Source organism: Neofelis nebulosa, chromosome 15, assembly GCF_028018385.1.
Source record: "Neofelis nebulosa isolate mNeoNeb1 chromosome 15, mNeoNeb1.pri, whole genome shotgun sequence".
NCBI classification, from domain to species: domain Eukaryota; kingdom Metazoa; phylum Chordata; class Mammalia; order Carnivora; family Felidae; genus Neofelis; species Neofelis nebulosa.
The window spans coordinates 22,885,373-22,910,792 of record NC_080796.1 but is presented as its reverse complement, the minus strand read 5'-3'; the positions used below and the strand labels follow the sequence as shown (position 1 = coordinate 22,910,792).

At 35.0% G+C, this 25,420-nt stretch overlaps 2 protein-coding genes across 8 annotated transcripts in view; both read right to left on the bottom strand.

The window, feature by feature from the left end:
- The window catches only part of RABGAP1L (RAB GTPase activating protein 1 like), a 758,910-nt gene that overhangs the window by 474,959 nt on the left and 258,531 nt on the right, over window positions 1-25,420 (bottom strand). The window lies entirely within an intron of this gene.
- Window positions 98-16,987, bottom strand: GPR52 (G protein-coupled receptor 52). 2 transcript variants are annotated; one of them, XM_058701194.1, is made up of 2 exons: window positions 14,438-16,987; window positions 98-13,374 (listed from the first exon to the last, which is right to left on the bottom strand). In XM_058701194.1, the coding sequence occupies exon 2, from the start codon at window positions 13,152-13,154 to the stop codon at window positions 12,069-12,071; it is 1,086 nt and encodes a 361-aa protein (XP_058557177.1). In that variant the 5' UTR covers window positions 13,155-13,374; window positions 14,438-16,987; the 3' UTR covers window positions 98-12,068. The 2 variants fall into 2 exon arrangements, with proteins under 2 accessions (XP_058557177.1, XP_058557178.1); XM_058701195.1 differs by having other exon boundaries at window positions 14,578-16,987.

Genomic DNA, 25,420 nt, shown 5'->3' with positions numbered 1-25,420 from the left:
TCATAGGGAAGGAATCAGTGTCTAGAGTTTTACCCACACGCCAGAAATTCTCCTGATGCCTGGATGAATCAGATTGAAATTATCACTCATGAGATCCTTTGCAATTATAAAAGCACAACATTTTATTACTGTATGTACCATATAAAAAGCATTTATAATGTCTTATATCAGAGGTCAGGAGATTTTTTTCTGGAAGGGCCAGACAGTAAGTATTTTAACTTCTGTAAGATAGAAGGTCTCTGTCACAATAACTTAACCCTGCCATTGTGGTATGAAAGCAGTCACAGGCAACACATAAATGAATGGGCACAGCTAAGTTTCAATAAAACTTTATTAACAATAGTAGGCAGTGGGCTTTAATTTGTCAATCCCTGCCTTATATTATAAGTATCTATATGTTGTCCATATGACCCCTAATAGTCTATATGTTCTTGGAGAACTAAAAATATGTTTTACTTATAAGTCTCATCATCTTGCACAGAATTTAGTATAGTCCCTAGCAACAGAGTAACAACCAAATAAAGAACAATAATTATATTGATCAAAAATTAATTATAATTTAATTGATTATAATTATATATAAGGTCCACATCATATGCCTAGCTTGGTTGATAGGCAGATAAGCTAAAACCCACCTGTCATAAAGATAGAAATTCTAATCATAGAGATTCACCTATAATCAGGTGACAAATAGTAAAGAAAACGAATCTAAGAAGCAGTGATCTAGGATGATGCTGGAGTTTACAGAATGTGTCCCATATATATTCCCTCAAGCTATATCCACCCCTGTTAACATTTCTGTCCTAACCTCAAAGCTTATACTTTACACCTAAACTAGTTACTTTATTCTAATCAGATTTAATGCATATAAAAGAACATTCTCTTTGTAATATACTGCGTCCCGAAATTTCCTCACATGGTTTTGTATTGTATTGAATATCGAACATTCCCCTTCCTTTCTCTTTGACAACTTCTCAAATATCCCAAGGTATGCTCTGTAACTGCAGAATCTAAACATGCGGCCAGATATTTAGGTCAATTCATCTTTTTAAATGCATCAGTCTCTCTAATTCCTCAATCTATTGCATTGTTCCTAAGACTTTTCTGCAATCTCTCCCTCAAATCCTGGAAATCAGATGATCTGCCCCCTTGCTTGCTTCCCACTAGTCAATAAGTTATACTTTGGATTTAAAAGCGACCAGGAGTATTACAAACCACAATTTATACCCGACTTATACCCACAATCAATAAATATTTATTGTCCTAATTTGTTGATATGGAATGCAAATTAAGATTTCAATAATTTAGATTTTGCAATGACTCATCTTGCAAGCCCTTTTAGTTAGTACCATAAATTAAGTAGTTATAAACAATCACAGAAATTTTAAATTTGTAAGAAAATAAACTTTCCAAATAACTTAGTTGAATTTATTTCAATTGCTGCCTATACTGGGAACCAAGGAAAGGATTCATTTAAGGACATTTACAAGACAATCCTGTGTTAGTCTAAATCGAGTTCCTTTAATTTTTCTGTAACCATATTATTTCACTAAAATAAAACTGAATTATACATTAGAAGGGTTTCATTTAAAACATCACTGATTCAGACTTATTTTATTCCCTGAATATTATTTCATATATTAAACATAAAACATATATAAAGCACTGTAGCAAGAAATGTCAAAACCTTTTCCGTTATAATGCTTCAGAAAAACCCATCCTATGATGACTTCAAAAATACTGCAAATCCATCACAAAGAACATTCAGAACATGGTTGTGACATGTTTACTTTTCAAAAGTAGTTATATGAAGACAGTGTGATAGTTCCTCATCATTATATTTTTCTATTTTTTAATTTTTTTTAATGTTTATTTATTTTTGAAACAGAGTACAAGAGGAGGAGGAGGAGGAGGGGAAGAGAGAGAGAGGGAGACACAGAATTCAAAGCAGGCTCTGGGCTTTGTGATGACTGCTCAGAGCCTTGTCAGGCTCAAACCCATGAACCAAGAGATCATGACCTGAGCCAAAGTTGGATGCTTAACCAACTAAGCCACCCAGGTGCCCCCATCATTATATTTTTAAATATACAGCTAAAACTATCCAATTCAGTCTATATATCTTCTAATATATTTAGCAGACAACTATTGTGTTTTGGGGTTTTATTTATTGAAAGAGAGAGAGAGAGAGAGAGAGAGAGAGAACTAACGAACAGAAGCAGGAGAGGGGCAAAGAGAGTGAATCCCAAGCAGGCTCCACACAGCCAGCATGGAGCTCAAGAACTATGAGATCATGACCTGAGCTGAAACCAAGAGCTGGACACTTAACCAACTGAACCACCCAGGTACCCGTACTGTGTTTTTAAAAGGAGAGGTAAATTTTCATTATCCTCTATGGACTAGAAATTGTTTTAATATCAAAACAATGAGTAGTACTAAATACATCTTATTAAAATTTTCCATGATCTCAAAAGCTCCCTTGTAACATCCAGTTAATTTTAAGGTGATCTTTCCTACTTAATAGGTTAAAAGTTAAAATTTCACATGGAATCTTTCCTGTATCAACTAAGTAGGCCTTCATTTTCTACTCAAGGAAGAAGGGTAAGGTCATTCTACCACCAGCCATCCATAAATACTTATTCAAGAGCCTTATCATGGGCAAAACTATTGCTACACAAGACATATGCTCGGGACTAGCTCTGTCTAGCTATATGATACTAGGGTCACTTAAAAATCTTATCTCAGATTTCTGTATGTGAAATGAGATAGTGCTTACTCACAAAAGCTTTTAGAATGTCAAGGGCATTATGCATGTTCAAAAAGCATTTTAACCTTTTTCAAATTTTAACTTGCAGTGATCTCTAATAATTTCTTAACCCTCATAACAGAGGTACATGCTTGTCTCCATTTTCCTCATGGTACACTGAATCATTTGAATATATGCCATAGTAACATTCCAAACTGGGATATATTGGTAACTGTGCTCAAGAACATTACTTCAAATCCTAATATGTTTTCTAAAAAAAGATGTGTACCTTTAACGATTAGAAAAGTAATTAAACACCCTACAAGGACTGCAAATTGAGAATGCCAGCATTTCCCCCCTAAGTTTGTAATGTGGTAAAAGCATTAAGACACCCCCCTCATACACACGCACGCTGTCTGTCCCTATGATACTACCAGATGTCCTGGATTCAGAATCTATAAAAGTAAATCCAAATCTAGTCTTCTAATAAATTTTAAGTCTGTTTAATTGTAAGTGTTAAATCACATTTACAAAGAGGGCTGATATATGAAATTGATGACTTAAATAACAGAAGCCATCACAAGACACGTTTAATAACATGACATTGTAAATATGAGTCTTCAAAATGCACTTTTCCAGATCTATTTCCAAATAAATATACCTAGAAATCCAGTAAAGTTTTAAGATCTTGGTGATGTAACACATTTAAAAACAACTGACTTTGAACAACAGAAGCAAGGAGAGAAAACTAATCCTTGGGATGTTACGTTTTCCTCAAAATCTATTTGAACAGAGAAAGAATTGAACATCTACATCACTGTAATTTTTAATTTCAATACAAATCATATTTTAAATATCTAACGGCAAGAACATTTCAAAAAAACCTAGGTATACTTTATACAGAGTTTATTTTCTTACAAACAAGAAACCATGTTCTATTTTAAAATTGGTAACTTCCAACAATTCTTAAAATCAAAACCTGAATCTTCCTTTCCTTGCCAAAATAATAAATATAACAAAAGTCCAAACATAATTTAACTTAAATTATATTTAAACATATTAAAACATTAAACAAAGATTTTCAGGATTTTTTACCTGCTTTTTCAGAAATTCTTTTAATCTTCTCCAAATACATCATTTGCAATATCAATTTTACCAATTTAGCATTTTTAACTATAAAATTCCTGAGAAAGTAAACACAATAACTGTGAAGAGGCTATTAGTCTAAAATGTATGATCTGATAATAACTATTTTAAACCTGAAACTCTCTTAGGAACGTTAGTAGAGTAAATGTTTTAAAGCTGTATTTTACAGTCTATACATTTAACAACTATTTGTGCCAGTGTAACCTCAGACAAGGGGTTATCTCTTGCATTCATTGCATTGGTCTACACTGCATTCAAAGATACATTTTGAATCCTAAAGAACAGACTATATAATTTTGTGTTTGTTTATGGGCCTCCCAACCCAATTAATACCACCACTTTAAATTTATAAAGAAAGTATGTTTGGGCACTTTTAACTGGCAACAACCTTACTTACACTTGCCTAAATAGAAAACAAAATAAATTAATTGCAGTCTAATTTCTAAAACCAAATATGCATGTGATTTCTCTTGCATAAAGTAGCATTTTGATAAGTTTTAGAATTCTAGAAAATATTTCCACTCAATAAATTCTACCACTATGCTCTATGTTTCTTGATATTTATCATCGAGAAATTTTAGAAATGAAAAATCTCAAAGATTCATCTGGTCCCATTCACTATAGTGAAAGTGCTGATATCACATACGCCTTTCATGTTAATATATCAGACATAACAGACTCCTAATGAATATATTACTCTGATTTTTTATATTACTCTGATTCCCTTCATGGGGAATCATAAATAAAAACAGAATAGAAATTACCATTAAAAAATTATACTGAACACCAAGTAATGTATAGAATTACTGAATCACACATTGTACACCTGGAACTAATATAACACTGCATGTTAAGTATACTAGAAATAAAAAAAGAAATTTAAGCTATATATATGATCTTTGAAGATGGGGAATTGGAAAAGTAGACTCTTGTGTATCTGTGAGATGTAGTTAACACATCAGTTGGACCCTATTTCCCTAATATAGGATCATTCTTCCGATTATTTAAAGATCTGAAAAATGTTAAAAGGTGTCATCACTGGTGCATTAAAAACCCTATAGTCACTGAGATCCCTTTCAGATGCAGCAAATAACACTTCAAACTGATTGTGTTGAAGCAAAAATAAGTCAAGAATATCTAATGTTGCAATTTCTCTGAAATTTTTCCTGAAATAAATATTATAGGAATCAAAAACTATATAGACTATCTACAAAGAAGTAGAAAGACATATTCCATGCTCATGGATTGGAAGCACAAATATTGTTCAAATGTCTATACCACCCAAAGCAATATATACATTTAATGCGGTCCCTATCAAAATACCAACAGCATTTTTCACAGAACGAGAAAAAAATTCTAAATTTTGTATGGAAACACAAAAGATCCTGAATAGCCAAAGCAATCTTGAGAAAGAAAAGCAAAGCTGGAGGCATCATAATTCCAGACTTCATACAAAGCTGTGGTAAACAAAACAGTATGGTATGGGCACAAAAATAGACACATAAATCAACAGAACAGAATAGAAAACCTAGAAATGAACCCACAATTATGTGGTCAATTAATCTTTGACAAACCAGGAAAGAATATCCAATGGGAAAAAGACAGTCTCTTCAACAAATCGTGTTGGGAAAACTGGACAGCAACATGAAAAAGAATGAAACTGGACTTCATTATGCCATACACAAAAATAAATTCAAAATGGATGAGAGGCCTACAAGTGAGACCTGAAACCATAAAAATCCTACAAAAGAACACAGGTAGTAATTTCTCTGACATTGGCCATAGCAACTTTTTCTAAATAGGTCCCTGAGGCAATGGAAATAAAAGCAAAAATAAAGTATTTATACTACATCAAAACAAAAATTTCTACACAGCAAGGTAACAATCAAAAAAACTAAAAGACAACCTGGAATGGAAGAAGATATTTGCAAATGACATATCTGATAAAGGGTGGGTATCCAAAATATATAAAGAACTGATAAAATACCCAGTAAACAAATAATCCAATTAAAAATGGGCAGATGACATGACCAGATATTTCTCCAAAGACATCCAGATGAACAACAGACACATGAGAAGATGTTTTCGTCATTTACCATCAGGAAAATGCAAATCAAAACTATAGTGATACCACTCCACACCTGTCAGAATGGCTAAAATCAACAACATAAGAAACAAAAGGTGTTGGTGAGGATGCGGAAAAAAAGTAACACTCATACTGTTGGTGGGAATGTAAACTGGTGCAGCCACTGTGGACATCAGTATGGAAGTTCCTCAAAAAGTTAAAAATAGAACTATCCTATTTACCCAAAGGATACAAAAACACTAATTCAAAGGGATACATGCACCTCTATGTTTATAGCTGCATTACTTACAATAGCCAAGATATGGAAGCAGTCCAAGTATCCATCGATTGACAAATGGATAAAGAAGATGTGATATATACACACAATGGAATATTATTCAACCATAAAAAAGAATGTGATCTTGTCATTTGCAATGACACGGATGGAGCTAGAGAGTATAATGTTAAGCAAAGTAAGTCAGAAAAAGACAAATACCATATGATCTCACTCATATGTGGAATTTAAGAGACAAAACAAGCAAAGGGGGGGAAATGAGAGGCAGGGAGAGACAAATCAAGAACCAGACTCTTAATTAGAGAACAAACTGATGGTTACAGAGGGAGTGGGGAGAGGGTTGAGTTAAATAGGTGACAGGGATTAAGGAGTTTGCCGGTGATAAACACTGGGTGACATATAGAATTGTTGAATCACTATATTGTACACCTGAAACTCATATAATACTATATGTTAACTAGCTAGAATTAAAATAAAAACTTTAAAAAAACCCAGAAATCTATAGAACTACCTTTAAAAGAAGACAGTACTGGGACATGACTGGATAATGTTACTTGTAGAATCAACAAGCACTGTTTTGTGAAATGTCAAAATATTGCTTAGTCATCATTCTCTCTTTTTTTTGAGTTCATTTATTTATTGACAGAGACAGAGAAAGGGGGAGGGGGGGGGAGAGAATCCCAGACAGAATCTGCACTGTCAGTGCACAGCCCAACGTGGGACTTGATCTCATAAACTGTGAGATCACGACCTGAGCTGAAATCAAGAGTCAAACACAACCCAATGAGCCACCTAGGCACCCTCAGCATTCTTGCTTTTTTCAGCATCCTTTTTAATAAAACAATTTTGTTTTTCTGAGTACAAAGGAAGTAAATGCTCATTTCTAAAAACAAATTAAACAGAACATTAATAAAGAAGACCCAATGCCATCACTATTAATATTCTAAAACACAACCATTTATACTATTAAACAAAGTTATGAATATTTTAAATTGCAGAGCAAAACGAGCACTGGATAAAACTCATTTACGAGAAACACTCAAAAGGGAATCTGGTTGTTTTCTTTTTCTTTTCTAGTCACTTCATTTTCTTCTATGTCTATACATACATTTGGTTGGAGAGTATGCCACTTTCTACATATTCTTCTTAATCCAAAAATAAAGTTTTGTTCGGGGAGAAGAGCGCTTGTTGGAACGTACACATCAGAGTATCACATCAGCTCAGTAACCTAAGCTTCTGTGCATTGTGATGGCTCTACCTGAACATGTTATATTAGCAAATTCCCCACACCTTAATCTCCTTTATTTATCACATGCTTGTATCTTTTCCATATCAAATGATTAGCTTCCAGAGTGGAGAGAGACAGAGGACAGTCCTTCAAGGTAACAACTGCATTTATTTCTGAACTCATAAATTAGTGCCATATGTAGAATGAAACCTGTTGGCTAATCTTTGTTTCTTCCAGGTAACCTGTATATAACAAAACACCCTAAATTCCATTTTAGTAAGTGAAGAAAATTAAAATGTAAAGACAAATGGCAAAACATTCCTGAACAATCCTTTCTTACTATTGCCAACCTGACAAAAAGAAAAATGTTTAAGCGTATTTAATGCAATAAATAATGTAAGGAGGTAAATTAATCTCAGAATCATCCCAACAACTGCTTGCTGGTTATACTTAATGTCAAATGATGTCTTCATGAATAATCATTCCTGGAAAAGGAGCTTTCAAAAATTATGGAAGTTTTCTATATTTAAAAACATCTGAGTTTAAGCCAAAATCTGAGTTTAAACAGATATGAAAAAAATGCCGTTTTAGGAAACTCTTATACTCAATGGATTAATTCTGTTGTAAAATGTAATCTTCTTAGATTGTAATTAGTGATCTTGAAATTATGGTAGCAATGAATATGGCAGCCACAAAGATAATGAAACAGGAGCTACCACATTCTGCATGTGTTCTATGTGCCAAGAGCCATGCAGAGCACAAAGGCTACAATAGCTTGTTTAGTCCTCAAATCTAGCCCAACAGGAAGGTACAAGTCCCTGGGTTTTACTGAGGAGAAAACTGAGGACTTGGAACATTCAGTGCTACTAGGGATAAACAGCCTCTGAAGGCCAGGATTTCAGTCCAGATTTCATACCCTAGTAGGTTATAAAGACTTCCAATACTACGTAACTTCAGAAACGGCTCCAGAGACAATCGAACACTTAGTAACAGACTCTGGCATTATTGTTTCGCTGTCACTTATAACCAAATTGAATAATTACCACAGAATACAATACAATGATGAGAATAATGGTTATGCTTTCCATTCTTCAAACATATTAATTTTAAAAAGACAGAGTAGTTTCAAAATAAGTATCATCTTATTATATAAACACACATTAAAATATGTCAAAAGGAAGTTACAAGGCTTGCCTGAGAGTTGCACATGAAACATTATAATAAATGAAAAATCTAAACCTAGAACTTGCCTTATAGGCTCCCCTTGCTTTTCCAGGATATGAAACCTTGACTGAACTCCTGGCCTTCAGAGGCTGTTTATCCCTAGGTAAGACACTGAATGTTCCAAGTCCTCAGTTTTCTCCTCAGTAAAACCCAGGGACTTGTACCTTCCTGTTGGGCTAGATTTGAGGACTAAACAAGCTAATGTAGCCTATGTGCTCTGCATGGCTCTTGGTACATAGAACATGTTCAGAATGTGGTAAACCTTCTCCACTCACCTGCCTGAAAATATTTTCTTCAACAGGAAATTCACAGAGATCTGAAGAAACTATTCAACAAAAACTTAACAAAAATGAATAAAGGCAATGCCAAGGAAATGCTATGCCCCAAGGTTTCAGTTTGATTACAGACTAAACTAGCAAGTTTGGGCTTATGAGATTGCTGTTTTAATAAAATATATTTGTAAGATCAAGGAAAAAGATATCACAAGGTATGGAAGGGACTACGGCAAAATGTTTAGGTGAAGAAAAAGAATAAAACTCAGAGAAATTTGTAAGGAAAAGGTACAGACAGAGGTACAAAGGTGTGAAGGCTTTTGAGGAAAGAAAACAAAAAACAAAACAAAACAAAAACCCAGAAAAGCAGTAAAGCAGAGTGGTTAAGTATGTAGGCTTTGGCTCTAACCCAGCTAAATATGAATGAACCTGTGGGGAGGAAATGAGTGACCTTGCGTCCATCACCCTTCTTTAGTTTCCTGTCTCTAGGATGAGAATAAGAACAGTATCTATGAAACCCTCTGAAAGGGGTGTAGTGAGGATTAAAAGTTAAAATATATATAAAACTTAACACAGTGTTGGGGTGCCTGGGTGGCTCAGTCAGTTGAGTGTCTGACTTCAGCTCTGGTCATGATCTCAAGGTTTGTGAGTTCAAGCCCCATGTTGGGCTCTGCGTTGACAGCTCAGAGCCTGGAGCCTGCTTTGGATTCTGTGTTTCTCTCTCTCTCTCTCTCTCTGCCTCTCCCCTGCTCATGCTCTGTCTGTCTCTCTCTCAAAATAAACAAACATTTTTTAAAAATTAAAAAAAAAACTTAACATAGTGTTTAAAACTTGACACATAATTGTTGTTACTAATTATCATGAGGAAAAGCCAGAAGAGGAAAATGCAATAAATGCAGCCTCAAGTTTTCTCTACAGAATATCTACTGAGTCCTTTCGAGCTATATTTATTTACACACCAAACTAAAGGAATCAAAATCTGATTCCCAAATAATACATATAATGTTGAACATTCTATTTGTGACAGCTGAAAAGTTAGTAGTATTATGCTTTCTTGAAATCTGTTTTTCCTTTAACTGGTCTGAACTTAAAAGGTTCATTTTGAATATCCAAAATGCCACTGGCAAACACAGGGAAAGAAATAATATAAACAACCCAAACCACAGAAATGTGAAACAATTAAATTTTGATTCTGAGTGTTTTTATGAAACTGAAACAAAGTCTGATTTTGATACGTAGAATACTATTTTATTCTTTATTTTAAACCTTTCTTACATGTTTAAAAATATACACGGGTTCAAAACAACCTCAATAAAATGATGACATTTCTACTAACGGACCTCTGAAGTCAAACCACTCGTGTGCAAACACACTAGGCTTCCAATTTGAAGTCATAGGCACATTTCATTAAATGCATTTCATAAAACAAATAAATCAAATGCTGAGAAGAAAAATACTCAGTAGTCTGATATAAACTTTAAAATATCTGTCAGGCAGGAAACTTATAGTAAAAAAGTAAGATTTAGATGTTGTACCACTCACACCTGCTTCACTACTGATTCCCCCAAATGCCATTTTGCTACATCTAAACCCCTGGCAATTTATTATACAATTCCACGTAGCACACTAAAAAATAAGTTAATTTAATCTCTGCGTATGAAAACAGATTACAAAAGGAAATACTGACAGCTCTTACCTGTATTTGATAATTAAGTATATCGTATTCTCAGCAGTACTAAGAATGCAGCTTGATCTAATATAAATATCTAATAACAACTGCACAAAAGTATTTTTCTCTTTAAAGTTTTTGTATATTTTTTCCAATGTTGATGAGTTAAGCAACATTGATCTATGTATTGTGCTAAGAAAACATTAGGCACAGATCACATAATATAATTTACATTTTCTTTGTTGTAAAAAATATAGTATATGCAAATGCATATCACACAAATGATTGGTGGACGCAACACTAAGCTTCGTAGACCTAACACAAAAAGGTTAATATTTTCTACTGGATTGCGGGGAGGACACGCTGTGTGGCTTGAAGAGCAATACCTTACTTCTGGGTGAATACTCTGAAATCTCCATTAGAATTATTTGTGGATTTCCTTAAAGAAAAACAAAGCTTTATTATAGCAAAAAAAGACACTACTTTGGGCACATGAGCTAATTGGAAAGGAACCAGATAAAAATGTATACAAAAGCTATTAAAAATATTTAACACAACATCTCAAAGAACCTTTGTTGGAAGGAATAGATTATTTAAGATTATGATTGCTTTGTATAGTAGATTCTTTCATTAGCTAAGACACTTTTGGGTTAAGGTACCAAAGGATGCAGATCAAGAACAATGGAGGAAAAAAATAGCAGGCTGTTAGAAAGGGGGTGGGGGTGGGTACACATAATTTTACCCAGAAGAAACAAAAGTACTGTTTCTTTTTGTTTATAGCAAACAATTTGCACTGCGGACATTATAAAAACACAAGCAAAAGGGTTATGTGGCAGGTAATAAAATACAATGCTTACTATGCATCCTTCATAGAGAGACAACTTATGGGTTGCAGATTAGTACATTTAAGAGTATACTTTGAGGCAAAAAATTGCACTTTGCCACATATATTATATGTAGCATTTAAAGGGCAATTTATGTAAGTCATTTCCACAAACACAAAGAAAGTGAGACAGACAGACAGAATGAGAGGCAAAGACAGAGGAGAGAGCTCAGTCAGAGAGGACAGAGATGCCGAGGGGCTTTGCTCATGTCCTGTGGAAGCTCTGAGATACTTTTTTCAATAATTTTTTCATCTTCAGTGCTTAATTTTGCTATTACTGTACATTTATACTCACATACTAAAGTTATCTCATGAGATTACCCTCTATACATTCTTTTCTCTAGCTCCCCCTCCCCCACCACTGTGGAAAAAGAGAAGGAAAAAAAAAAGAAATCTTTAGTCCCTTCATCTCATAGTCAACTATTCAAGTAAATATTTCTCTAGTGGCAAACTTCCAGAAGAATTATTTAGATATTATAGAAGAATCAAGAACACAATCCAAAACCCCTGTCAGATTACACTGGATTTACTGTATAGTTCTCTTCAAATGGAGCAGGAATTAGCCCGTTTCCTAGGTTTGGGGTCTCGTGCTTCCTGATCCTTCACACACAGACAAGATGTGCACATCGTCTTGGACAGTCTTCGGAGGCCTAGCCGGAAAACACTGTTGGAAAGGCTGTATATTACACAGTTACAAAAACTATTACTTATAGCAAGCCAGGTTGTTAGGAAGGACAGTGTTGGATTGTCTAAGACCCGGGAGCTTTCCAGAAGGAAGTAAATTATATAAGGGAGCCACAGCATGTAAAACACACTGGTTATCCGAAACAAAACCATGGCGTAGCGACGGTCGGGGCTGTGTCCGGTCTCTCCAGAGGCATCCACCTCATGGCTAGGAAATCGGGCCCTCCGGTCATTTATCTCTTTGGTGTGCTGACGGCAAATTTTGAAAATGTGGAAGTAAGTGAAGCAGACCACAAAGGCAGCAGGAGCATAAAGTAAACAAACAATAAAGCCAGTAAAATAGGCACTGGTGAGCCAAGAGGTGGCACACCATTCAAAAATGTCACCATGGTACCCAGGTTTCCCCCAGCCAAAAAAGGAAGGCAAGAAAATGAGGCAAGAGTAGATCCAGATTAAAATAATGCAAATTCTCAGGCGACAAGGAGTGACCAGTTGATTGTAGGAAAGAGGCTTGGTTATTGCAAGATAGCGATCCACGCTTATGCAAGCAAGACATGCCATAGAAACGCTTTTTAGAACCGAGATGATATATCCAAAAACCTGGCAAGTCAATGACTCATGGATACCTGTGGAGTAGTGAAGAAGTGAGAGAGTAGGAACCAAGCAGCTAACTCCAACGAAAAGATCAGCATATGCCATTGTCTGAATAAAATAGCTGGTAGTGTAATGGTGTAAGAGTGGAGCACAGTGAAAGACAAAGATGACCGTTAAATTCCCAGCAATGATTAGAAATGTCAGCAAGACAATAACAACGGTCTCAAAGATGCACACATCCACCGCACTGTAGTAGCCAAATCCAAGTGGGCAGGAGTGACGTTCAGACACATTCACAATGCCACTGCTCATGTTCAGGATGCTCCATTCAGTCCACCTGGATTCATTCATGGCTTGGAATTAAGAGAACATGTAGCCTTGGCTCCAGCAAGCAGGTGCCCTGTCCAGCATGTGTTAAACTCTACACATGAGTGTCTCGGGATCAGCTTCGGTAGACAGTGGCAGTGCTTCTGTCACAGCCGAGCATCCCAGAGAGTACTCAAGCCTCTTCATCAGTCTCAGTGCAGCAGTGACACATCTCAACTTTGGGAGGGGGAGAAAGGGAAGTAAGCTAGAAAGGAGGTGAAAAAAGGTCACTGATTAGCTTCCTCTGATGCTCTCTCCAACAACTTTTTGAAGACACAAGGCACTTCTAGAGAAAATGGATATTTTATTACCTTTCACCATGAAAAATTAAATCTGTAAAAAGAAAAAAAAATCAATTGCCAAGGGAAGAAAAGAGTTTGTGAGCTGTTTGGGCTCATCAGAAAGGTAGTTTCTTAGGGATCAACTAGAAATAATGAGGGGAAAAAAGTCTTAAATTGTCTCAGGCTTCCTACTTCATCTGTCATGAGAAGTGGATTCATATTTTACGGTTTTAAATAATTAAGATCTAAGATCTAGTTGCAAATCTAAGAAAAAGTTCATTGCGGCAAAGAGTGCCTTTGGGCTCAGTTCAGGGTTCGATGCTGGTGGATGAACTTTATGATCTATTTCTCATTTCTCAAAAAAGCTAAATCCCCACACACACATACACACAAGGTTAATTCTAAAAGACTCGGGTCTACTTGGGCACAAAGGAGCAGAATAGGGGTAACAGACTCCAGACTGCCCTATAACTCTCATGAGTAAACAAAAGCATATTTCCAGTAGTGAAGATAATGTGCAATGGGTTAACACGTGACAAGATATGATAAACTGTAAAGTTTTAATTCTGCATGCAATTTTTTAAGCATTCGGATGAAAACAGTTTTAGTCCATTACAATTACCGGTTCTACATGTAATTTGTATGTTCTCCTTTTCAAAGGGAAAATAAATGTTATTAATTTCAGCATCAATAATTGAAAATAACTTTCATTATCTGATATGCTACCTTCCTTATAACGGAATAATAGATTCACAGCTCAAAGTTATTTCTCACCTTTGCAACCACACCTATATCTCACGCATATATGAAATTTAAACAATAGAAACTTTCCTATGCACTCTGAGCTTATTTGACTAGAAACGCTGCCATTATTTCTTACTTAGGTATTTCTAGTAGGCTTCATAGTCTGTTTCTATTCTACTTTCATCAGAGGATTAACACATTAAATCATTACTTCGACTAAATCTTCTGAAAGTGGAAAATTACCTTGTTTGCTATACTTGCAGTTATACAGCAGCCATATGTTATGAAAATGCCTCTTCTATTTCTGTTTTCTATTTTGAACAAGTGCTCGATTAGTACAGGGGTCATTAGGTAGGTTATAAGATGGTCTTATTTTAAAATACCTCTAAAGCATCAAGATGAGTTTAAATCCTAGAGTTTGAAATACTGAAAGGCTTGCAGGATAGAATCCATCCAAGAGGCTTCCAAGGTCATTCTGTTATCAGGTTAACATTTATCAAAAATCTTTTTAAAAGTACAGGTATTTCAGAGAGTTTCTTGTCAGTCTTTGTTGTCATACCTCTTGAAGAAGTAACATGCATTAGAGATAAAAACGTTTCCTTCAGGAACAAAGCAGCAGCTTAACAGAAAGCATTCTTCTGAAAGTTATTTTCTCGTGCACCACCAAGTCATTCAGGGAAGTCCTTCTTTTATAACAGCCACAGAATATTCCTCCTTGCACATTCCTAGTTTCACTTATCACAAAATAGTTCTCTTCTTACGGGAATAAGGCAATGCTTCTCACCTACATTCACTCTTATCAGCTGCTAGGCTGGGCTGCTTGATTCAGAAGTCCGATTTACTGTGATGCAGTTACCAGGATGCTGTCGCTATATTCTTCACAATCTCTCAGTATCACTGCCTCCACCTGAGCCGGAGCCCTGCTCCTCTCCTCCTCATCCTGAGCTGATGCAGAAGAACTCACCACCATCAGAAAGGTGACTCGGTCCTCCTGCCCCAATCAACAGCACAGCCAATGGCTACTGCAGCTGAAACTGTCACTAGGTAACAGTTGCCAGGCACATGCAGGCTTATAGACTTACTCGGCAAGCTCTGATCAAGATTGACAAAAGAAGACAATGGAACTGACCGATCCTTATAACATATTAATGGCATGTATGAATCTCTAGAGATAGTCTCCTTATAGCATTTATAAAGATTAATTCCTATGGACCAGACAGTAAGAAACAAACAAAACAAAAACAAAAAACAAACAAACAAAAAAAAAACAAAAAAACACTGGGATACACCTTTAAACCCTGTAGAGAAACTACCACAAGGTACTATGACACTAAAAAGTCAGCAGTAATCTAATGCTCACTGGCAGAAAAAAACGTATTAATTATTAAAAATCAGCTAAGACTTCGTGAACTCAAGTGATATAGCTACTATTTTTACTCCCTAAAATATAGGTATGTTTTGATTAACAGAAGTTAAGTCATTTAATAATCTCTCCAATCCCTGCCACACCCACACTAAATTGATGAATCCGATGTATTTAAGTGTATAAACAGAGCATTGGAACTAACACCTCTATGCTAACATCTATTTGGGGAAATATTTAAGGTCAAATGTGAACTCTGAAAAGTAGGCATTAGAAATAAGTAGAATGATTGTTTACTCCACTTATTATCCTAATATGAAAAACACTCAAGAGTCAAAGAACTGTCATACTGTGACTGAGCTACTCACACCCAAGTGAGAAGCAAGCAAATTAAGCTACTTTATTTGAGGGAGGTTAAAAACATTTCTATTTACTTTGACTTACTATAGGCAAACCTTTTCTATTTTAAGCATATTTCTTATGGGATCAGCACTCTTCTTTAAAGTGACTTAGAACTAATTTACAAATTATTTCAGACTTAGATAAGGAAAATTAAGCTGAAAATGGAAGATAAACTAACATCTGTTGAGCACATTCTGTGTGCCAAGCATTATGCTAAGTGCTTTATATATTTCCTCTCTATAAAAACCTTAAGTCTTTATGGAGTAGGTATCCATCATTATCACTTTCCAAAGGAAGAAGACAGGTACTACAGAAGGTAAGCATAACTTGCTTCCGACAGTCATGAAACTAGCATTGAAACAGGTCAAAAGTGTCATTCCTAACACCATATTGATGAACCCCTCTCTCCTTCCCTTTCCTTTCCTTTCCACTGATGGCTGCCAGTAAGGTAATGTCTAAGAATAACTATTTTGGATTCCAAAAATGATTTCTAAAGAACAGAAAACCCTATACTTTCCTCCATGTTGAACTGCCTTATAGGAATGAAGACCATATTATTGTCAAAAATCTCCAGGGGTTTAGGTGAAATACAGAAAGAATGGAAGCGCATTTCTCATTACCAGAATAATTCATAAAACAAGTTAGAATAACAATCATAGAATGAGTACCATGTGGAGGTTTGAAAGAAAATATTTAAATATACAATACAAAAGGCTAGAAAGTCCTATTTTACAAGGGAAGTAGTTTGACCTTTAGGGATACATAAAAGCATTAAAATCAAACAGGAATGGATTTAACTAATAGTCTCATTTACAATAATAATAAATATTCAAAATAAAAATTACATTTGATAAATATTCATGAATGTAGACAGGTCCCATACTCCATATTAAAAGGAGTTTAAGGGGCGCCTGGGTGGCTTGGTCGGTTGAGCGTCTGACTTCGGCTCAGGTCATGATCTCACGGTCTGTGAGTTCGAGCCCCGCGTCGGGCTCTGTGCTGACAGCTCAGAGCCTCGAGCCTGTTTCAGATTCTGTGTCTCCCTCTCTCTCTGACCCTCCCCTGTTCATGCTCTGTCTCTCTCTGTCTCAAAAATAAACAAACATTAAAAAAAATTTAAAAAAAAATAAAAGGAGTTTAATACTCAGCTTTACTATAAAACCATCAGAAAATAAAACACTATCAATTATTAAAGTTATCTATATATTACCAAAATCTAAATAAACCTTTTCCAAGGATAGGCTTTACATATTTTTAAAACAGTTTTGAATGTAATATTTCCAAAATTAGAGAAATGGCAAAATAATCTCATAGGGAAATTCAAATTCTAGATCGCTTTCATTTGATACATTTATTTCCCAAAACTAATCGCTGACAGGGATTTGAGTCTACGAATATTCTAAATAATCCGTAATTGTACACACTTCCAAAGGCAAATAAATGATAATACAAGAGAGTTCAAGCAGAGCCTTTGATCCACTTTCTTCTTTCCTTCTACCAACTTCCAAAAAAAGCTTTAGCAGTTCTAACAAGATAATTTTCTTCTTTTTAGACACTGACTTGTTCTACTGGTCCCTCATTTTTCTCCCTTTCTATCCTTTTTTCTAATCTGATTATAATAGGAACTAATTTATAATGTGAATCTTTAATAACAAAAAAGCATTAATGTCATATATTTACATAGCTCATTACATAAATCATTCTTTGTCTTTAATTAGGCATAACTCTCTTTATGTTAAGGGTCATTAGGTGTTTTATTATTGCCATTCTTACTGCAATCATTGTCAACCACCTCTCTCTCCTTTTAACTGATGAATGCTAGTTGGGAAATATCTAAGAGGAATTATTAGTTGGAATACTTCAGAATTACTTCTAACAGCTAAACTATAGCTTTATGAGGTGACACATCACAGGTATTTGCTTTTTTTTACTTATACCTTAAATTGTTTTATATATTCTTTTATATGAATCAATAGTTCATTATTAAACATCTAAGCATTTCAGGCAACTACTCAATAGGACCTAAATAGCAGAGTAAGAGAGAGACATCAGCATCAATGGTAAGTAAGATAAAAAGAAGGTGATGATTATCAAGGAGAACTATACAAACAATATTGTAAAAAGTAAACATGTACAGAAAAGGGTTTTGTTGTTTTTTTTTTTTTAACAATTTTAAAGGTACAAAAAAGGTGTATGCATTCAGAATTTATCTGTTTCTTCAAGTACTCCTCCCATCCATTAACTCTTCCCTATCTTGGCTGTCACTACCCTAAGCAAGCTCGCATCGTCTTGTGTGGGAGTGCATGTAGTGGCTTCCAGTGCAGTCCTCATGAGCTGCCTGTGGCCTCTCTTTAATCCATTATGCACAGACAGAATATTCTTTAAAAAATGCAAGCCAGATGATATCACTCCCCTTTTAAAATACTTCAGTGGTTTCACACTGCCCTTAGGATAAAGTCCCAGTAAGTCCTATAAAATCTGTTCTCCACATACCAATTCAATCTTACTTCTATGTTGTTTAGGATTAGCTAACCTGGTTCTACCGCCTCCTATTCTAACCATCCCCCTGTACTACATATATTTGCTATGTTGTCTACTGCCTCAGGACATTTGCACCTGCTGCTTACTATATGCCATCACACTTCTTTTAGTTAACACAGAAATAACCTTCAGATTTAATTCAAATACCACTTCCTCACAGACACCTTCCTTGAATTCCCAGATTAGACCAGATTCTATACCTATCATAATTTATAATGATCTATTTCATTCAATTTTGTCTTTCTGACTAGACTGCAAGCCCCATGAAGGGAGCAATACCTGTTTTGTTCGCATTATATCTTAAGTACCTACTTTACACTTTTGGGCATAAAATTGGAGCTAAACAAGTACGTGTTTAATAAGCTTTAATGTAAAGAACATAAAAATAGCTCAAAAAGTCTGCAAGACAAGAAACACTAATAACCAGTTTCTGTGAACCTCAGAATACACAAAGTTCCTTATAATCCCCCTTGAATGACATACAAGCTTCACAAGAAAGCTATAAAACATATAACCAAATTTCAGAAGAAGAATTAGCCTAATAAATTCAAATTAAGGGCAATATTATTTATCTATACTTCTCCCTAAACCCAATTCAATATGAATATTTAACTAGTGCTTTGAAAAATCCTATCTAGCAAATGCTGCAAAATGCAGTACCAATATGTGTTAAATGTTCTATCAAAGCAATTTGGTCTAAATGTAAAAAAAAAAAAAAAAAAAAAAAAAAAACAGTAGCATATGTTACAATCCACTGATTTAGTGATCTCTCAAGGATAGAAAGAGAGTTTATATTATTAGCTTTATTTCATTAGGAGACAAGTTATTAACAATCACAAATATTTCACAGCTATTAAGTGAGTGCATTACAGAAGAAAACTTCCTCAATCTGATAAATCCTATAGCTAGAGTGATATTTAATGGTGAAGGAGTAAAAGCTTTCTTCTTAAGATAGAAAAAAAGGCAAAGATGTCTGCTCTCACCACTTCCATTCACTTTATACTGGAGGTCCCTGTCAGTAACAGGCAAGAAAAAAAAAAAATAGCTAAGCCATACAAGAAGACATAACTACACACATAAGAAACACTTCAAAAATCTACCCCAAAGACTATTAGAACTAATGAGTAAATCTTGTCCAAATACAAGGGCAATATACAAAAATCATTGAATTTCTGGATACTTGCAACAAACTACAGTAAATGAAATTTTAAAACAACAAACCATTTACAACAGCCCCCAAAAACAGAAAATATGGATAAATTTAAAACAAAAGATGTGTAAGACCTCTACCCTGAAAACTACCAAATTAAAAGGTCATAAGTAAATGGAGAGATATACTACCTTTATGGATTAGAAGACTCAACACTATTAATAAGAATGTTAGCTTTTCTCAAATTAATCTATGGATATATTGCTATTTGTTGATTCTAAGTGATTCTACAATTTTTATGTAAATAAAAAAGGACGTAGGGTAGCTAAAACAATCTTGTGAAAGGATCTTTTAAAAGTTGGAAGACTGGCACAAGGATAAACAAATAAATCACTAAAAAGAATACAGTCCAAAAATAAACTCACACTTACCAACTGAATCTTAACAGACTTTAAAACAAGTCAAGAGGAAAAGAATATCTTTTCAGTAAATGTTACTAGAAAAATTTGGATAATGAGAAAAATGAACTTAGACTCCTTCCTCATACCACGCACAAAAATATATTTGAGATAATCAGATCTAAACATAAATATTAAAACTATAAATATATAGTTTCTAGAAGGAAACATCCTAGAAGGAGAATATCTTCATGACATTTAAGTAGACAAAGGTTTCTTAAAATGCAGAAAATAACTATAAAGGTAAAATGTAATGAATTATACTAAAAACAAAATTCTGCTTTTCAAAAGATAGCATTAAAAAAATCAGTAAGTCAAAAGACTAGTAGAAAACACTAGCAAAACATATATCTAACAAAAAGTCTGTATCCAAAATATATAAGAGGACTCCTACACTTTGTTAGTAAAAATACAAATAACCCAATTAAAAATGGGGAAATGCCGTCATAGGTACTTCACAAAGGAAGAAATGGCCATCAGTATTCAGCATCAATAGTCATCAAGAAAAGGCAAAGTAAAATCACAGTGAGATATCACTACATACTCACCAGAATGACTAAAATTAAAACACTGCAAATACGGGGCGCCTGGGTGGCGCAGTCGGTTAAGCGTCCGACTTCAGCCAGGTCACGATCTCGCGGTCCGTGAGTTCGAGCCCCGCGTCGGGCTCTGTGCTGACAGCTCGGAGCCTGGAGCCTGTTTCCAATTCTGTGTCTCCCTCTCTCTCTGCCCCTCCCCCGTTCATGCTCTGTCTCTCTCTGTCCCAAAAATAAATAAATAAATAAATAAATAAATAAAAAAACACTGCAAATACTAAATATCGGTAAGAATGCATAAGTCAAACTCTTATAAATTTTAAGTATTAGTGTAAAATGGCCCAACTTTTTACTTTTTTTTTTACAGTGTTATATTAGTCTCAGGTGTACAACATAGTGATTCAATACTTCCATACAGCCCCCAGTGATCATCACAGCAAGTGCACTCCTTAATCCCCATCACCTATTTCCCCTATCACCCACCAATTTGTTCCCTATAGTTAAAAGTCTAAATGTCCATCAACTGATGAATGGATAAAGAAATTGTGGTTTATATACACAATGGAGTACTACGTGGCAATGAGAAAGAATGAAATATGGCCCTTTGTAGCAACATGGATGGAACTGGAGAGTGTGATGCTAAGTGAAATAAGCCATACAGAGAAAGACAGATACCATATGGTTTCACTCTTATGTGGATCCGGAGAAACTTAACAGAAGTCCATGGGGGAGGGGAAGAAAAAAAAAAGAGGTTAGAGTGGGAGAGAGCCAAAGCATAAGAGACTCTTAAAAACTGAGAACAAACTGAGGGTTGATGGGGGGTGAGAGGGAGGGGAGGGTGGGTGATGGGTATTGAGGAGGACACCTGTTGGGATGAGCACTGGGTGTTGTATGGAAACCAATTTGACAATAAATTTCATATTTAAAAAAAGTCTGTTTCTTGGCACTTCTCTCTCTCTCTCTTGTCCCTTTGCTTGTTTTGTTTCTTAAATTCCACATATGGGTGAAATATGGTATGTGTCTTTCTCCAACTGAGTTATTTTGCTTAGCATTATACTCTCTAAGCTCCATACATGACACTGCAAATAGCAAGACTTCATTATTTTTTATGGATGAATAGTATTCCTGTGTGTGTGTGTGTGTGTGTGTGTGTGTGTGTGTGTACACACACCACCTCTTCTTTATCCATTAATCACTTGATGGCCACTTGGGCTGCTTCCATAATTTGGCTACTGTAAATAATGCTGCTACATATATAGAGGTGCACATATCTCTTCAAATTAGTGTTTTTGTATACTTTAGATAAATACTCAGTAATGCGATTGCTGGGTCCTAGGGCAGTTCTATTTTTATAATGAATGTCTTTTTTTTAACTTTTTTTAATGTTTATATATTTTTGAGAGACAGAGCATGAGCAGGATAGGGACAGAGAGAGAGGGAGACAGAATCCGAAGCAGGCTCCAGGCTCTGGGCTGTCAGCACAGAGCCCAACATGGGGCTCAGACTGTGAACAGCGAGATCATGATCTGAGCTGGAGTCAGACGCTTAACCGACTGAGCCACCCAGGTGCCCCACAACTTTAATTTTAATAGCCCAAAACTGAAAACAACCCATATATCCATCAACATAGAAACCAATAAACAAACTGTAATATGTCCATACAGTGAAGTTCTGAATACTTGGAACTAATTTTTGATGAAAGAAATCAGGTGTGGATGTGGATGTGTGTTGACCAACAAGAAGTATAAGGAAACTTTTAGAGATGATTGGAAACATGGTGTATCTCGATAGCCATGGGTAACATGCATTTATACATATCAAAACTCATCAAAATGTGACATTTAAGATCTGTTATTTCACATACATGTAACTTATGGCCAAAAAGAAGGATAAAGCTATGATTGCACTTACATGTTTCAAGCATTCCATTTCTTAAATGTAAAACCACCAAATTAGATCCCTAAACTACTTGAGTGAAAAATACCAGAATCCTCCAAAGCAAGAAAGAGAGCTACCGAAATGTCTAAAAGAACAGATAGAATAAGTAAATCTATCCTGTGCCTACTTTCACACTCTCTCAATCAGGATACCTGACTCATGGTTCAGTGTTTGTACTCACAGACACAACAGCCCAGATGCAAGTGAGACACTGAGTGAGAAAAGGCTTCGTATTAAATGCCAGTTATACAACACTCTGGGACTGCCCCAGCTAGGCGGGATCTAAGACAACTGGCCAAGAAAGCAAAAACTTTGAGAAATTTCATTATCTGTAACCAGTCACAAAGGAAAAGGAAGAAAGAAAATACTAATATATATGTACACTTATTTTTTCTTAATGTTTATTTTTTTTGAGACAGAGAGAGAGAGAACATGCACACACAAGTGGGGGAGGGGCAGAGAGAAAGGGAGACACAGAACCGGAAGCAGGTTCCAGGCTCCAAGCTGTCAGCTCAGAGCTGGACACGGGGCTCAAACCCACAAACCGCGAGATCATGACCTGAGCTGAAGTAGGACACTTAATTGACTGAGCCACTCAGGCGCCTCTACATGTATGTTTAATTCTTAGTAGGGGGAACCCTCAAATAAAAGATGTAATTAAAACCAAATTAATCAGTCAAAAATAGTATGCAGAGTAAAAATAAGTAAGTAAGCAAGTAAAACCATGCACAGTATGATCTTTCTTTTCATTTTCCTTAGCTTGGGCTATTATCTTTAGTAAACATTTATCATACTTGAAGACTAGGAAAGATTATGACTTAAAGAAGACAGTATAGGCTTTAGAATGCGCCAGACGTGGGGTGGCAAGCTGGCTGCAGCACTCATTAACTATGACGCCGTGGGTATGTCATTCTTCCCACGTGTCTCAGCTTCCATCTGTAAAATGGAGCTAACACCTACCCCTTAAAGTTGGTTATGAAAACTAGAAATTTAAAGATAAACCATAAAAAAGCACACAGCAGCTCATTCAAAGCTCAGATAGTAAAGGTAAGCATATTCTTCACTATCAACAGACTTTCTGTTTAATCATTTCTCCTTAAGAAACTATACCCACAAATAACCTGAGAATAGGAAATTAATAACACTTCCACTTTCTACTGAATTGCCATCTCCCTCAACAATTCCCTTTAAAAAGTACATTTTTAATATAAATGCATTATCTGAACATGACCATGCATCTTAGGAAATTTATATGATTACAACACCATAATGTAAAAATCACCAAAGTTTAGTCCATAAAAACCTCAATTACGTGGATGCTGCAATTTCCAGATAATGCGGGTCTTTCTCTTTTTAAATTTTTAGAATTTTGTTTCACTCCATCAAATTTTACATTTAAATCTTTATAAGATGCCTCATATACATCTCCTCTGCCTTCTTAAACTCAGAATTCTGAACATAATTAAATTTTGCCTGGTAGGCTGGGATCATCATTCTTAACATTGATGAGAATAGTCTTAAAATTGCCTTATCATCACCATCACACCTTTGTAGCTACTAGATTCCGCATACATGTATATACACAGATATAGATACATAGGTTTTATGTTTACAGAGAAGCAGACAGACAGACTTGTTTGATTTCTACAAGTAACCAGACACCTAGAAAAGAATGGAGCTTCCACATTTTCCGAATCTATTTGCATAGCAAATATAGCATACTCCTCTTTCCTCTTCTAATTTGCTACCCTTAATTTTCTAAAGGTTTAACTATCAGAAATAAAGCTTATGAGAATTTTTTCTCAAAGAGTAAGCAGAAGTACTATTCTATGAATAAAATGCCATAGCTCAGGCCTGAGCTGTCAGTTATTTCTAAATAAGTAAAGTGGTAGCTGTTTTAGTATAGCAACAGACATGATAAATACACTTAAAAATAACACAAGAGAAAAGGAAATTCCCAGCTTTCTTACATCTTCCATGTTCTTCTCTTTATGAAACAAATCTGGAAATTAAAATAAGATTTTCATATCAATGCAATCCCATCAAATATTAATAGTATGTCACAGGAAAGGTTCAACATAGCCACCTCCCTTTAATTTTTGCACAGTAATAAAAACACGGAGGGGAAAGTTGAACCTTAAAACATCTCCTGCAAAAGTCTGTCAAAATTATAAGAAAACAAAATAGTACAGTTACATTTTAAATAACAGGTTCACATTATAGGAAAGAAATGTGGATTCAAAATCATTTTTAATTGAAAGAGATTTTTCCCTTATAAAAGAAAATTGCTATTTTTTAAAGATATCTTATTGTTATGGCAACTGAAGTGCTAAAAATAATAAAGAAATATCAAAGTTGTTATAGCAACTAGAATTTTAAAAAGCCATGAAGTGTAAAATAATCAAACCTTTACTTGGCTTGAAATGCAACATCTATGACTCAGTTTTCAAAAGAAAACTTGAAATACTCATGCTCTTATCTTTACAAGTTGTCTCTAAAGTCCAAATTAAAAAACAAAAAAAAACAAAAACTTCAGCCTAACACTTTAAATATTTTTTAATATTCCTCATATCCCTCACCATTCTATACATATTCAATAATGTGGCTCTGATAATTATACAAGTTATCAAACTCCATCAGTAGCAGGAAATGTTGGTTACTCAATAAATGCATGTTGACTGAACTCAACTATTCAGAGTTCATGCAAAATCTGGATTTTCTGGTCTTTTAACATACTTCTTATCTCTGATCTTCACTCTCCTGCTCTAGAATACACTGAAGGTCAAAAAGATCTACTCACTGCCAAAGTGCTTTGCCCAGAATTCATCCAATTAGAGT